Source organism: Palaemon carinicauda, chromosome 3, assembly GCF_036898095.1.
Source record: "Palaemon carinicauda isolate YSFRI2023 chromosome 3, ASM3689809v2, whole genome shotgun sequence".
NCBI lineage: Eukaryota > Metazoa > Arthropoda > Malacostraca > Decapoda > Palaemonidae > Palaemon > Palaemon carinicauda.
In genome coordinates this window covers 148,548,646-148,562,876 of record NC_090727.1, presented here as the reverse complement: position 1 = coordinate 148,562,876, position 14,231 = coordinate 148,548,646, and the positions used below count along the sequence as shown (strand labels likewise).

General features: G+C 35.2%; 3 protein-coding genes across 3 annotated transcripts in view; 1 reads left to right on the top strand and 2 right to left on the bottom strand.

The window, feature by feature from the left end:
* Hakai (E3 ubiquitin-protein ligase Hakai) overlaps positions 1-14,231 on the top strand; it is a 263,961-nt gene that overhangs the window by 86,079 nt on the left and 163,651 nt on the right. The gene's annotated exons all lie outside the window — the stretch shown is intronic.
* LOC137637928 (cuticle protein AMP4-like) lies at positions 3,401-4,264 on the bottom strand. Its single transcript, XM_068370035.1, has 3 exons — positions 4,193-4,264; positions 3,811-4,016; positions 3,401-3,685 (listed from the first exon to the last, which is right to left on the bottom strand). The coding sequence occupies exons 1-3, from the start codon at positions 4,199-4,201 to the stop codon at positions 3,517-3,519; spliced, it is 384 nt and encodes a 127-aa protein (XP_068226136.1). The 5' UTR covers positions 4,202-4,264; the 3' UTR covers positions 3,401-3,516.
* On the bottom strand, positions 9,183-9,970 carry LOC137637926 (cuticle protein AMP4-like). Its single transcript, XM_068370034.1, has 3 exons — positions 9,917-9,970; positions 9,536-9,741; positions 9,183-9,410 (listed from the first exon to the last, which is right to left on the bottom strand). Exons 1-3 carry the CDS (start codon positions 9,923-9,925, stop codon positions 9,242-9,244), a joined length of 384 nt encoding a protein of 127 aa, XP_068226135.1. The 5' UTR covers positions 9,926-9,970; the 3' UTR covers positions 9,183-9,241.

Below are 14,231 nucleotides of genomic sequence, written 5' to 3'. Positions count from 1 at the left end.
CGAACGAGTACTACAACATCGTGACTGCCTTGTGTTTGTGTCTTCATCTTATTGACGGAGGAACAAGCCACTTCTATAATTACTCCTCTTCAAATATTTCTAATGGCAGAAGGTGTTTTAAGTGTGCCGATTATGATTCTGCATTAAAGAGAATATTTATACGAACCTTTCGTTTCTCCTTATATTTATTTGTTGTTTACGCTGAGCTGTGTTGGTTACCCTCTTTTTTTCTGGCTCTGAAGTGACTTCCCGTCCACAAAGCTTGGCTTCATCGAGAAGTTCAACATTTCATTCAATTCATTCGTTATCCTTTTCTTGATAGGGTTTCAAATTGGCTGATAAGATAGCAATGATGATAATGATAATAAAAGGTTGATTCAATCAAATGTGGAACAAATCCGCAATGACTTAAACGTAAACAGACACACACACACACACACACATATATATATATATATATATATATATATATATATATATATATATATATATATATATATATATATATATATATATATAGGCTGTATACATACATATATATGTATATATATGTGTGTTTATATATATCTATGTCTATATATATATATATATATATATATATATATATATATATATATATATATATATATATATAGGCTGTATACATACATATATATGTATATATATATATATATATATATATATATATATATATATATATATATATATATATATATATGTGTGTGTGTGTTTATATATATCTATATCTATCTATCTATCTATATATATATATATATATATATATATATATATATATATATATATATATATATATATATATATATATATATTTATATATATATACATACATACATACATACATACATACATACATATTCATGGGCCATTGCCGAGTATTTTCCAATGATACTAACAACAATAATAACGATGATAATAATGACATTAATAATGGTAGCATCAACAATTCAGTTTTGAGAGATTAGTTACAGAGTTACGCCGCGAGAGGGCAGGAGGTCACTGTATAGGTGGGAACAAGATAGGCCCAGCGAGATGGCCTCTCCCTCTACCTGGATGTCCCTGACTGAACGAACTCAAACTAGCTTATCTTAACACCGCTAATCTTACGGCCATTAGCATCCTCAAGGATGCTATCGAAGGACACGGAGACATCCTTAAGCAAGGACAAAAGCTTTTTAAGTCTCTTGGGTCAAGACAGGTTCAGATTTATTTGACAAGAGTTAGAGGATTATGCCAAAGTCGACGCTTGTCCATTTGAGAACTAAGATTTCACAAGTTCAAATCAAGTTGAATTAAGAAGAATTGCTGATCTTCCTAATCATTCAGTTAAAGCAACGAAACTTTCAATGTTGAACAGGCTGACATAAGTCTCGCTTTATAGTTTATACTGCATATGAAAGATCTGTTTTAATGTTGTTTCTCTTCTTGAAATAATATATAATTAATTGTTTTCTTGTAGTTTATTTATTATTTTTTTTCTTTACTCACTATTGCTAATTTTTTCATTGTTGGAGCTTATAGCATCCTGCTTTTCCAACTACGGTTGTAGCTTAGCTAGTAATAATATAATGATAAATAGGACACTCATTAGAAAGCAAGAAAGCATGACTTCGCCACGCCAAGCAGTCTTATTTTGCACTTAGTTCCACAGGCGCATTTGTACTTGGTTCAGTAGTTTTTTGCGTAATGTTCTCAAAAAAAAAATTAATTTGTTATTTACTTATGATTTCCATTATTTTGAAAATACTGCTGCGTACTTGTACTTTGATGTACTTTATTCAAACTGTTACAGGTTCATCCTTGGGTCATACCCAACATGATTACCAAGTTTGGTCAAAATCGGTACAATCGTTTCTTTGTAAAGTTGCTCACAAACAAATAAACAAATTAATAAACAACGACATAAGTGAATACATACCCTTCGCAAAATCTTCGGTTTTAACGAAGATAATAATAATGAAATCAAAACTGATTTAAGTGAATTTTTATGTAAGAAATTAGATAAAAGAGAATGATTCCACCTTTATATGAAATTGAAATCAATTTACATATGTTAATATTGCAAGTCTATTTCAAAAGCAGCAGAAATGATTTTGTGATACCAAGAAGAAAGTTAACCAGTCTTGTTGAATCTTCCTCTAACTTGCTTTATCTAGGTTCCTTAACTAGGACATCGAGGTCAAACTGCTTTGCAGTAGATTTCATATTGCTCTCTCTCTCTCTCTCTCTCTCTCTCTCTCTCTCTCTCTCTCTCTCTCTCTCTCTCTCTCTCTCTCAGTAAAATGCTCGGCTAAAGGTAAATTCCATTAGAGAACGTGGTACGAAGCAAGAAGTGTTTTAAACGTGATAAAAGTAGAAACAAAAAAGGATAAAAGAGATATATAGTTATTTTAGTTTTGACATTTCAATAATGGAGGACGATTTACGAATTGAAGTAATGTGAATAATTCGATGGATTTTGGAGGGAATAAAATAGACATCAGATGCCAGATATGAAAGAAGTGTTGTACGGAAACGGAAGGGGCTTGATAGGTAAGAGAGGAGAGAGCGCAAGCGAAATGAAAGTGGTGCAGCATTTTTGGGAGGGCTTGACGTGCTACTTCGAAAACTTATTATTAGGTCTTTGTACCAGGTTATTAAATTTGAAATTTCTTTGCATTGAGATAGTAATTATTTCAGCATCTTCTTCTTCTTTGTCTGCATCTTTTCCCATTTTTATGTGGGGTCGATGTTTCTGGCCAGCGTTCTCCATCTACCTCTGTTCCACACTTCATCACCACTTAATCCCTTTGATCAAAGGTCATCCTTGATACAGTCCAACCACTTATGCTTTGGTCTCCCTCTCCTTCTTATTCCCTGTACCTCCATTTCCATCACTCTCCTCCCAATATATTGTTTATCTCTTCTCATGACATGACCGTACCACCTCACTCTACTTAGTAATTAGTTTAGCATCAAAGAATGAAATAGACTGACCTTCCATTTATAGGAGAACAAACGAAGGCAGGTCAGATGGCATCACCTTTTTGACCTTGAAGAGATTTAGGAATGTAGAATTAGGATCAGAAAATACTTTTACATTCACTTTGGGTTAGCATACATTCATTGGGTTTGATACATTCATTGGGTTCGATACATTCACCGGGTTTGGTACATTCATTGGGTTTGATACATTTACTGGGTTTGGTACATTCATTGGGTTTGATACCTTCATTCTCAAGATTCAAAGTTTTTTGCTGACAAACGTAATCGGAAAGTACAAAACTTTGATTGATTGATTTTGAGTTTCCTGACATCTAAGGGTATTAAACCGATATCGTTTCTTGCAATACAAAACTCGTAGTGTGTGTGTGAGGGGGGGGGGGAGTTAACAACAGCAAATATCTTGATTCTTCGTTTATTTTTCAATTTTGTATTATTTAGTATAACAAATCATTATGAATATATACAAATCAATATTGTCGACGAGAAGTTGAGACAAAGATGCTGTGAAGTCTTTTATTCGAAGGTGACTCCCAGAGCTCTCTGTTCCTCAGCGAAGCGGATCTGCTCGATGGCGTGGGCGGGGAGTGGGTGGGGTGTGGGGAGGATGTCTCCTGAGGGCTGGAAGCCGTTCTCGTTGGCGATGAAGCGAATCTCAGCGAAGCCTCCGTCAGCCAGAGGAAGACTGCAAGGCACAACACAGCATTAGAATAAAGCTGCCACCACTCACAGTTAGAGCATCAAAATAAACAGTAATGTTTCTTCAAACAAAAATAAGACCTGGGTTAATTAATGTGACCTGGTACTTACAGATAGACTCCCTCCATGTTGACCTGGCCCTCGGAACCTGGGGTTCCGGAGACCTGCATGGAGATGCCGTTGTCGGCCTCGAAGGCGTAGTTGAAGTTTCCGTCTCCCTGGTCGACGCGTTCGTCCCTCAAGATGGCCACCACAGGGGCGTCTCCCTGAGGCTTGGGGGCGGCGGAGGCCAGGGCGGCGAGGCAGAGGACAAAGATCTAGAGATATTGTTGGGAGAAAAAAAATTTGATATAACTGAAGGAGAGAAACATGATTAACATCCTAATCTTTTAGCTTATGTAAATAAAAAAAATTTCACATATATTCGTAGGTTAAAAAATTTTAATAATTTCTAACCCATAAGAGGCAACGAAACTTTAGCAAAAGTTCTTACAGCTTTCATGGTTGATCGAAGTCGAAGAACTGATGTCTGGCAAAGGCACCACGGTCCTTTAAATACTTCAACGGGAGGCTGAGAGGGGGAGAGGGCACTATGAGGACTTCCATAACCTTGTAAGAAAAGATGAAGATACTTCCAATGAAAGTGGTTGGGTGAGATAGGATGGTGAAGATGGTCGGGAGGGAGGAGGGACGAGTTGGAGAAGGGATGTGATGCAGAGGCTTAGAAGGAAAGGCGGTGACATGATTGATGACGTTGAAGGGCCTGAAGGAACCTTGACTTCCTGACGTAGGACAGAGAAAAAATTATGAATAAAACAGCAAAATACTTGGTCCTTCAGTGCCTTGACCTTGGACAAACCCGTCTACCAGTTTCAGATATCTAAAGTCATCAGGTGGAGATAAATGACTTGACATTAATTCTGTGGCCATGGTATTCTCGAAGGGGGAGAAGGTATGATGTAGGGAGGGGGGGGGGGCTGGCGTTGACTGTTGGCGCAACTGTTGCTACGAAACTGTGATGAGCAGAAAGTGGGATGTAACAGTTTGCTAACGGTAACTTACAGAAGTTCATATATAGATATATGTATATATATATGCACTGTATATATATGTATTGTATATATATATATATATATATATATATATATATATATATATATATATATATATATATATATATGTATGTATATATGAGTGTGTGTGTATGTGTGTGTAAGAAGTGTTTAGGGTCCCCTGATTTCAGAAGGATGTGGTTGCTAGCCCCCCACCGTTATTCTTGACCCCAGAAGGATGACATGTATATAATAAAGAGCAAGTGTCATATGATATACATACATACATACATATATATATATATATATATATATATATATATATATATATATACTGTATATATATATATATATATATATATATATATATATATATATATATATATATATATAGATATATATATATATATATGTACATACATACATACTATATATATATATATATATATATATATATATATATATATGTATATATATATATATACATACTCTATAAATATATATATATATATATATATATATATATATATATATATGTATATATATATATATATATATATATATATATACATAAATAAATATGCGCTTACGCTCAGCGGTACTGTCATATGTATAATTACTAGGTTTCTCCCCGTCCTTTATATCGGGGAGATGAGGTAGTCATACCCTGGTGAAAAGGGGGTGCTACGAGAAAAAAAGGTGTAGGTCGTAGGAAGGGTCTAATCAATGTGTGTGTACATATCTATCTAAATATCTAGACATCATATTTGAAAGGTCGCATATACTAGTATTCCAGATGGATCTATCGTACCCAGCAGACGTGAGTCAAGTGCTGCACTACTCAGCCAAAGGAATCAAATAGTTTCTAAGGAGCTTTATCGAAAATCTCGCAAAGGATTATGGTTGAGTATTTCGTCAATTGGCCAATCAAAAACTATTTCCTCAGATTATAATCAATGCAAATATATATTGGATGGTTATTAAAGAAATTAGGAAATTTATTAACATATTTCTATGAACAAATGGCTATAACCAAAATCGATATCATAACTGACCCCTCATAAATGAGGTGCAATTTTAAAACTATTGAGGACTAAGGAAATGACTCTCAAAAATAAGTGTGAATGGAGAAGATAAAAAGTCAGTGTTTTCGAAAAAGTTTTGACATTCAAAGATATTAGCTTCTTTCCTATGAAATTTAATCTATTGCTGTATTTAACATTTATTTGATACAGTTGGTACATTGAAATGTATTTTCATGACCACTGAACAGACAGATCTAGAAACATACGAGTCCAAATAAGATCATCCTTTTTGAGGTTATTGGAAAAATTCACAAGTTTTCCTCTCTTGTTTCCGTGGCTCATTTGCTTTCTCTTACTTTCGGTTTTCATGTTGAAAACGTTGAGATGGCCATCGTCACCCAAATTAGTCTTCTCCATTTCAAACGAAGCTTATTCTAGCAGACTCCACTCTTGAGATGAGGAAGGTCAAATAGTCTAGGAATCTTGTACTAGTCCAGATAAGATCACCATTTTTTGAGGGTATTGGAAAAATTCACAAGTTTTGCTTTCATGCTTTCATGGCTCTTCATTCCCTCTCTCTTTCTTCCGTTCACTTCCGTCAGGAGGTCGAGTGGACAATGACTGCCCAAATTAAGCTTGCTTATAAGAAACGAAGCTTATTCTACAGACTCCACTCTTGAGATGAGGAAGGTCAAATAGTCTAGGAATCTTGTACTAATGTAGGTTGAATAATGCAACAACCCCAGAGAAAGAAATGTCAAATGTTGAGGTCACCCCAGGAAGAAAGCACGTCCTTGAATAATATATGCTCTGAGAAAATCAGGTCTATCTATTCTTAAGGTCAGTGGAAAACAAGTTGATTTATTCATATTCCAAGGTGAATGTATTTAAAGTTATCAAAAGAAATTATATCGGCTAACTCTATAATCATAAAGAAAAGCAAGTCGAGTAAGCCAATCCCAGAGTGATTCAATGTCAAATAATTCAAAAATCCCAAAAGAAATAGTGAATATCTCCATAACCTAAGAAGAACTAGGTTGAATAATTCAACTCCAGAAACTCCCTAAAACCTATTTTAATATTTTTTTCCAGCCTCTCAAGTAAAAAGATCGAATAATTCAGGAACGTATGTGGAATTATCCTGAGATTCTGGATGTTATTAGATTGAATAATTCAACAACCTCACAAGAAAGCAGGATGAATGATTTAGTAACCCAAAAGGAGAAAGGTTTCCAGGTATCCCCTAATAAGGAGGCCCCTTCATTACTGTACCTTTTCGAGATGAGCCAATCGCCCAGATAAAAGGACGTCATATTCCAGATTGAATCCTAAATAGGAACTGAATTAGAAATTACGTTAATTAGTTTTCCAGTATTTAACACCCTACTATAACTAAATCTTTCAATGCTAAACATAATTATAAAATGTGTGTTGAAAAGTATATAGAGATTATTTTTCTGAAATGAATTTTTCTTTATTTCATGACCGAAAATTTATATAGGAAAATTATAAAGCTCCTTTCCTAAAATTAATTTTATTAGAGGTTAGTCCTCTCAAAGAAAGATGACAGCTTCGATTAAAGCTATTTCAATTCGCCAAAGTAAAAGAAACATCTACATCATAACCATTCATACCACAAGTTAATCTTATCTTCAGGCTTTGATTAAGATAGGGTAATTTATTTTATCATATTTAATCGAATGAAGGTCCCCTAAAATCATTTTATATCCAGGATTTTTTCCATCGAATCAGGTAAACATTTCAACTGCAAAATGAATTCTATTCATTCTTACAATCCAGTTCTCGTGTTTATAGATAAGTTTATTTACTCTACATTACACTTTCATATCAAAGAGTAATCCTGTAAAGGTAATACTTAATTCAATTATGAAATACAAAAGTCTAAAATGCAAAGTCTCTTCAAAAAGTCTCCGTCCGTTTGTTTGATCATTGTAATGGTCAATGACCTTAGATGTCAGGATGCCAGAAAACACCAAATCAATCAATCAATCAGTTGAGATATTGTTCCTCATTCCTGATTATCATCTCGACTTCTTATTACTATCCCGTTTGCTTCTGCGTAGGTAAACTTTATTACCTCCGCCAACGAACTTAGAATGAGGTTATGTTTTCGCTCCTGTTTTTAGACAAGCGATCATCTATAAACATATTTTCATCTTTATAAAAGTTTGCTAAAAGATTCACTCATTTCTAAATTATGTGATTTTTTTTAATGTTGAGAAGAAGTAGAATTTTCAGTGTATTTTTTAAAAACAAAGATTAATATTATGGTTTTGTTAATAGTTAAAGAAGTATTCGAATAGGGAAAGAACAGTCTTTAAGTTTTAGAGAAAATGTCAGTTTTTCAACTGTAAGCGAACCAAAGTTCTTTTATTTTCTAGTTTTATTTGGTTTAGTTTTAAAAAGGTAAACCAAAATGAAACTTTAATATCCCATTGATATTCGTTCAGTTGACTTTTATACATTTACCTGTATGTATTCAGTATACCTTCCACAAAACTATGAGTATTTATTCATAAGAATGAAATAAGTATAAAGGTGCTCTACACAAAAATATTAATAATTACTAAATAAAAAAGAAAACAATTACAACGCATTTAGATTGCCATCATTGCTATTCTTATGGTAAAAATATTCTTTTAAGCTTTTGTGTTTATTTGGTGATTATATGATTTTTTTTTTCATTGGAAACCGGTTTCTTTTTATTTATTATTATTATTCATAACAAAAGCTGGATGATATAAGCTTATGGGCTCCAACCGGAAAAATAGCCCAATGAGGAAAGGACATGAAGAAATATAGTATATAGAGTGTACCTGAGTGTACCTTCAAGCAATGGAACTCTAACCCAAGAGAGTGAAAGACCATGGTACAGAGGCTATGGCACTATCGAAGTCTAGAAAATAATGGTTTAATTTTGGAGTGTCCTCGTAGAAGAGCTGCTTACCATAGCTAAAGAGTTTATTCTACCCTTACCAAGAGGAAAGCAATTACTGGGTAATTTAAGTTAGTATATAGGCCTTGAGTGAAAAATTTCTTGGTTTGCTTGGTGTTCTCAGGTGTCTGAGGAACGAGGAGATTGTTTAAAGAATAGGCCAGACCATTCAGTGCATGTGTAGGCAAAAGAAAAATTAGCCGTAACGAGAGAGGGGTCCAATGTAGTATTATCTGAACCGTCAAATGACCCAATAACTCTCTCCTGATAGTATCTCAACTGGTGGCTGGTGCTTTTGGTCAATATACTACCTATAGACGATAATAATTATTACTGAGGAACGGTACTCAACCTCGTAAATGTTTTAACATGATCAAGACTTTTATATAATTCGATAAATTGAGGTTAAAATAAAATCTTGTCAGAAACAAAATGAATTTATTATCCTAAGTTATATCACATTTAGAATGACGGAAAAATAAGTAATATTTCTAATCGAGTCGGGTCGTTTATTCGAAGGTGACTCCAGCAGCTCTCTGTTCCTCAGCGAATCGGATCTGCTCGATGGCGTGGGCGGGCAGTGGGTGGGGGGTGGGGAGGATGTCTCCTGAGGGCTGGAAGCCGTTCTCGTTGGCGATGAAGCGAATCTCGGCGAAGCCTCCGTCAGCCAGAGGAAGACTGCAAGGCACAACACAACATTAGCATAAAGCTGCCACCAGTCACAGTTAGATCATCAAAATAAACAGTAATGTTTCTTCATTTAAAAACAAGACCTGTGTTAATTAAGGTGACCTGGGACTTACAGGTAGACGCCCTCCATGTTGACCTGGCCCTCGGAACCTGGGGTTCCGGAGACCTGCATGGAGATGCCGTTGTCGGCCTCGAAGGCGTAGTTGAAGTTTCCGTCTCCTTGGTCGACGCGTTCGTCCCTCAAGATGGCCACCACAGGGGCGTCTCCCTGAGGCTTGGGGGCGGCGGAGGCCAGGGCGACCAGGCAGAGGACGAATACCTTAGAAAGAAAATCATGTATAGATCTTGATGATATCTACTGAATTTCAATTAAATGATCTTATGTTATGGTTTTAGCTATATCACTAAAAAACACCAAATTCGAGTAGACACTGAAACTCAAAAACACAATTTGAAATTGAGATCGTTAACGAAACTCGGTGGCAGAGACGTACGGCTTTCATGGTTGGAGTTGGAGCACCTTCTGATGCTGGGCCAAAGTTCGCTGGTCCTTATATATCCAACGAAGAGTGCCATGCGAGACGTGCACTCCCTTATAAGGAAGGGAGAGAGAGGGGGGTTGCCTCGGTTGAGATGGAAAGGAAGGTGGAACCCATCATGGCCCGTCCAAAGGACAGAAATGCCACCCAGGGGGAGAAAGGAGATTTGGAGACCACTTATTGTCTCTTGAAGGCAAGGACGAACAGAGAGAGAGAGAGAGAGAGAGAGAGAGAGAGAGGGGGGGGGAAATCATTTTACGTAAACATCAAATAAAAGATAAAATATTGAAGGAAATATTTTGATGTTATTCTATTTGTTGTTGATAAAACTGGAAAGTTAAATGCTCTCTCTCTCTCTCTCTCTCTCTCTCTCTCTCTCTCTCTCTCTCTCTCTCTCTCTCTCTCTCTCATATGAATTGTAACGTGAATAATTGAAATTACATCTACATTAACAGTTACAGGTTAAGTTTTCTTCTGACAGATAAATGAAAATAGCGAAAACAAATAAATTCAAAGGAGACAAAGTAAACTCTGGACCATATTTCATTTTCATTGCCAATTTTGCTCGCGAAACCCTGACACTTTATCAATAAATGTTTTATATATAATTTCTTCACACTTTGTTGCGTCTTTCCAAGGTTTTTTATTTCACCGAGATAAAGAAAAACTGCCACAATATTTTCAAATAGAAAAAGAAAGGAAAGGGTAGATATCTTGGACATATCTGCAAGATACAATTTATTCTTATGACGAATGATAGAGAAATATCTCAATTATTTTAGTATAGATGATTTTCCTTGAATATCTAATCGATTCTGTTCCGCAATACTTTCTAATAGGAAAACGTATAAAGAGATCATAATTATTTGCACCCATTAAATTACATGCCAATGTATGATAATGATAATTAGTATTTAAAAACATGAATTTTCTTAAGTACCCGATTAATAAACAATATATAAAACTATGATTAGGCATTATCTTTATTTGGTCAATTTAAGTATCTTTTTAGGTTATGAAAATATTAGGTATCAAAACAAGACATTTTATTATATGTTGGATATTGTTTCATTGTCATACCACGACTCATGCCCACGCAGTAATACCGATCTCACTAAACTGATATATAGCCTGCATTTTTATATGTAGTTTCCGGCGAATTGACTTCCAAATTTTACTTAACATAGCCATTTCCGATTTACTTTTTTAATCTTTCATTAAACTCAAATTCTAAAGATCCTGTATTAAAGATTATCTATTCTATTTACCAAAGCACTTCCCCCAATTTGGGGGGGGTAACAGACATCAAACAAATGAACAAAAGGGGACCTTTCCTCTCTCAGTCGAGTTTGGCTGGTACTGCTAGGGTGCCAGCCCATCCTCCCCCATTATTCACCATCACCACAGATGAAGTTTCATGCGCTGAATCCCCTACTGCTACTATCTCCGCGGTCACCGAGGCGACCGGAGGAAGCAGCAGGGCCTAATGGAACTGCGTCGTAATTGCTCGCCATTCATTCCTATTTTTAGCACGCTCTCTTGCCTCTCACATCTATCCTCCTATTATCCAGAGCTTTCTTCACTCCATCCATCCACCCAAACCTTGGCCTTCCTCTTGCACTTCTCCCATCAACTCTTGCACTCATCACCTTCTTTAGCAGGCAGCCACTTTACATTTTCTCAACATGGCCAAACCACCTCAACACATTCATATCCACTCTAACGGCTAAATAATTTCTTACACCCGTTCTCACCCTTACTATTTTGTTCCTAACCCTATCTAATCAAGATACAATAGCCATAGTCCTCAGACACTTCATCTCAAACACATTCAATTTCTGTTTCTCCGATCCATACATCACAGTTGGTACAATCACTTTTTCATACAGAACTCTCTTTACATTCATGCCTAACCCTCTATTCTTTACCACTCCCTTCACTGCCCCCAACACTTTGCATCGTTTCATTCACTCTCTGACGTCATCTGCTTCCACTCCACCATTTGCTGCAACAACAGACACCAAGTTCTTGAACTGATCTACTTCCTCAACATGACATTCAATCTCGCACTACCCTCCCTTCTCGTGCATCTCATAACATTACTCTTATTCACGTTAACTCTCAACTTCCTTCTCTCACATACCCTTCTAAAATCTGTCACTAATTTACCAAGCTTCTATTCCGAGTTTGAAACAAGCCATGGCAACAGCACGCATCCCTCTACCAGTTCCTAAATATTTAAATAATTCCACCTCATTGATCGTTTCTGTTTCCAAGGATTTTTCATCTTCCATTGCATATTCTCTTCTCATAATCTCTGTCTTTCTTCTATTTATCTTGAGCCTGAACTCATGTGATATTTCATACATTTTGGTGAGTAGACTGTGCAAGTCCTGTGGTGTTCTGCTAATATGGACAGCGTCATCACCAGGCTGTAGGTCAACTGATTTCCTGTTACCAATCCAGTCAAAAGAAAAGACAGGAATGACTAGAGAGAATATTTAGACAGGAAAGAAGATGAAGCTGACAAAGCTATGAATTCAGGGTGTGGCTATGATGTAAGAATTGCTCATAGAATTATTAATGATAGCTCTACTGGGGCAAATAATAAGAACCATATACCGATTAAAAAGAGAGATGGATCTGTTATAACAAGAGAAGATGAAAAAAAATGTAACGTTGGAAGGAACACTTTAGTGAGGTCATGAATAGGAGATATGAAGGGAATAATTTGATTGATATACCTGAAGTTGATTAAGACCTTGATTGGCCTATGAATGAATTCAGTGTGTTTGAAGTCGAGGCTATCCTTAAAACACTAAAGAGATGGAAAGCCCCTGGATATGATGGAATACCTGCTGAGATAATATTGGCCGAAAATGGAGAGACTCCCAAAACTTACAAGATTAGTTTGTAGAATGTTGCGTGAAAAGGCAAAACCTGATGAATGAGAGCTAGGAGTGTTGGTGAAAGTGGCAAAAAAACAAAAGATCTGACTGATTGCAATAATTATAGAGGCATCACACTTACGTCAGTTGTCATGTAAATATATAGTATGCTCATTCTAAAGAGACTAGAGAAAAAGAATGATGAAAAGCTGAGAGATGAACAAGCAGGATTTAGATAAAGTAAAAGTTGTACTGACCCAATTTTCATTTTAGGACAGGTTGTTCCAGCAATGTGTAGAATATAGAAATCCACTTTTGATGACATTTGTGGATTATGAAAAAGCCTTTGATTGTATGCACCCGCCAACCTTGTGGCAAGTCCTGAGTTCCTCTTAAATATGTAAATTTGATGTAAGTCCGTTCATGAGCATAACAACTGCAAAAACAAAGTTAATATTAGTGGAGTCCTATCAATTGAATTTCCAGTGAACAGTGGAATATATATATACTTATATATACACAGTATATATAATGCGTATCTCTCTCTCTCTCTCTCTCTCTCTCTCTCTCTCTCTCTCTCTCTCTCTCTCTCTCTCTCTCTCTCTCTATATATATATATATATATATATATATATATATATGTTTGTAAAAACTAGGGCACCTAACACGTGTAAAGCATAAAACTGGTATCATAGCGATGAGAGGAAAAGTGAAGACTTGATTGGAGTCTTCACTTTTCCTTTCATGGATATGATATATATATATATATATATATATATGTATATATATATATATATATATATATCTATATATATATATATATATATATATATATATATATATATATATATATATATACATACACACATATACATACAGAGAGAGAGAATGGAACATGTTTTTACTGAATGCTTTTCCAACTAGGGTTGTAGCTTAGCTAATAATTATAATAATAATGATAATAATAATAATAAAATGAATCTCGCTGTGTCAGAAAGAATTCTATAAAAAAATCTGTTTGTTGCTTTTGAGGAAAAAGGAAAATCACGAATGTTAGTGATAAAACTTTAAAAAAACAGCCAAGTTGATTTTGCATTGAGTTTAAATACACACACATACATACACACACACACACACACACACACACATATATATATATATATATATATATATATATATATATATATATATATATATATATATATATATATATATATATATTGTGACGAGCCGAGAGAGGCTGTAACTAAGAAGGCAGGATGAAAGCAACTGAGTAACTTTATTACAGAACATCCATTTATATATACATAAACTCCAGGAAAAAAGAACATAAAAACATAACAGGCAATTTCATGTTCAACCGACAACCAGTGCTGTTAACA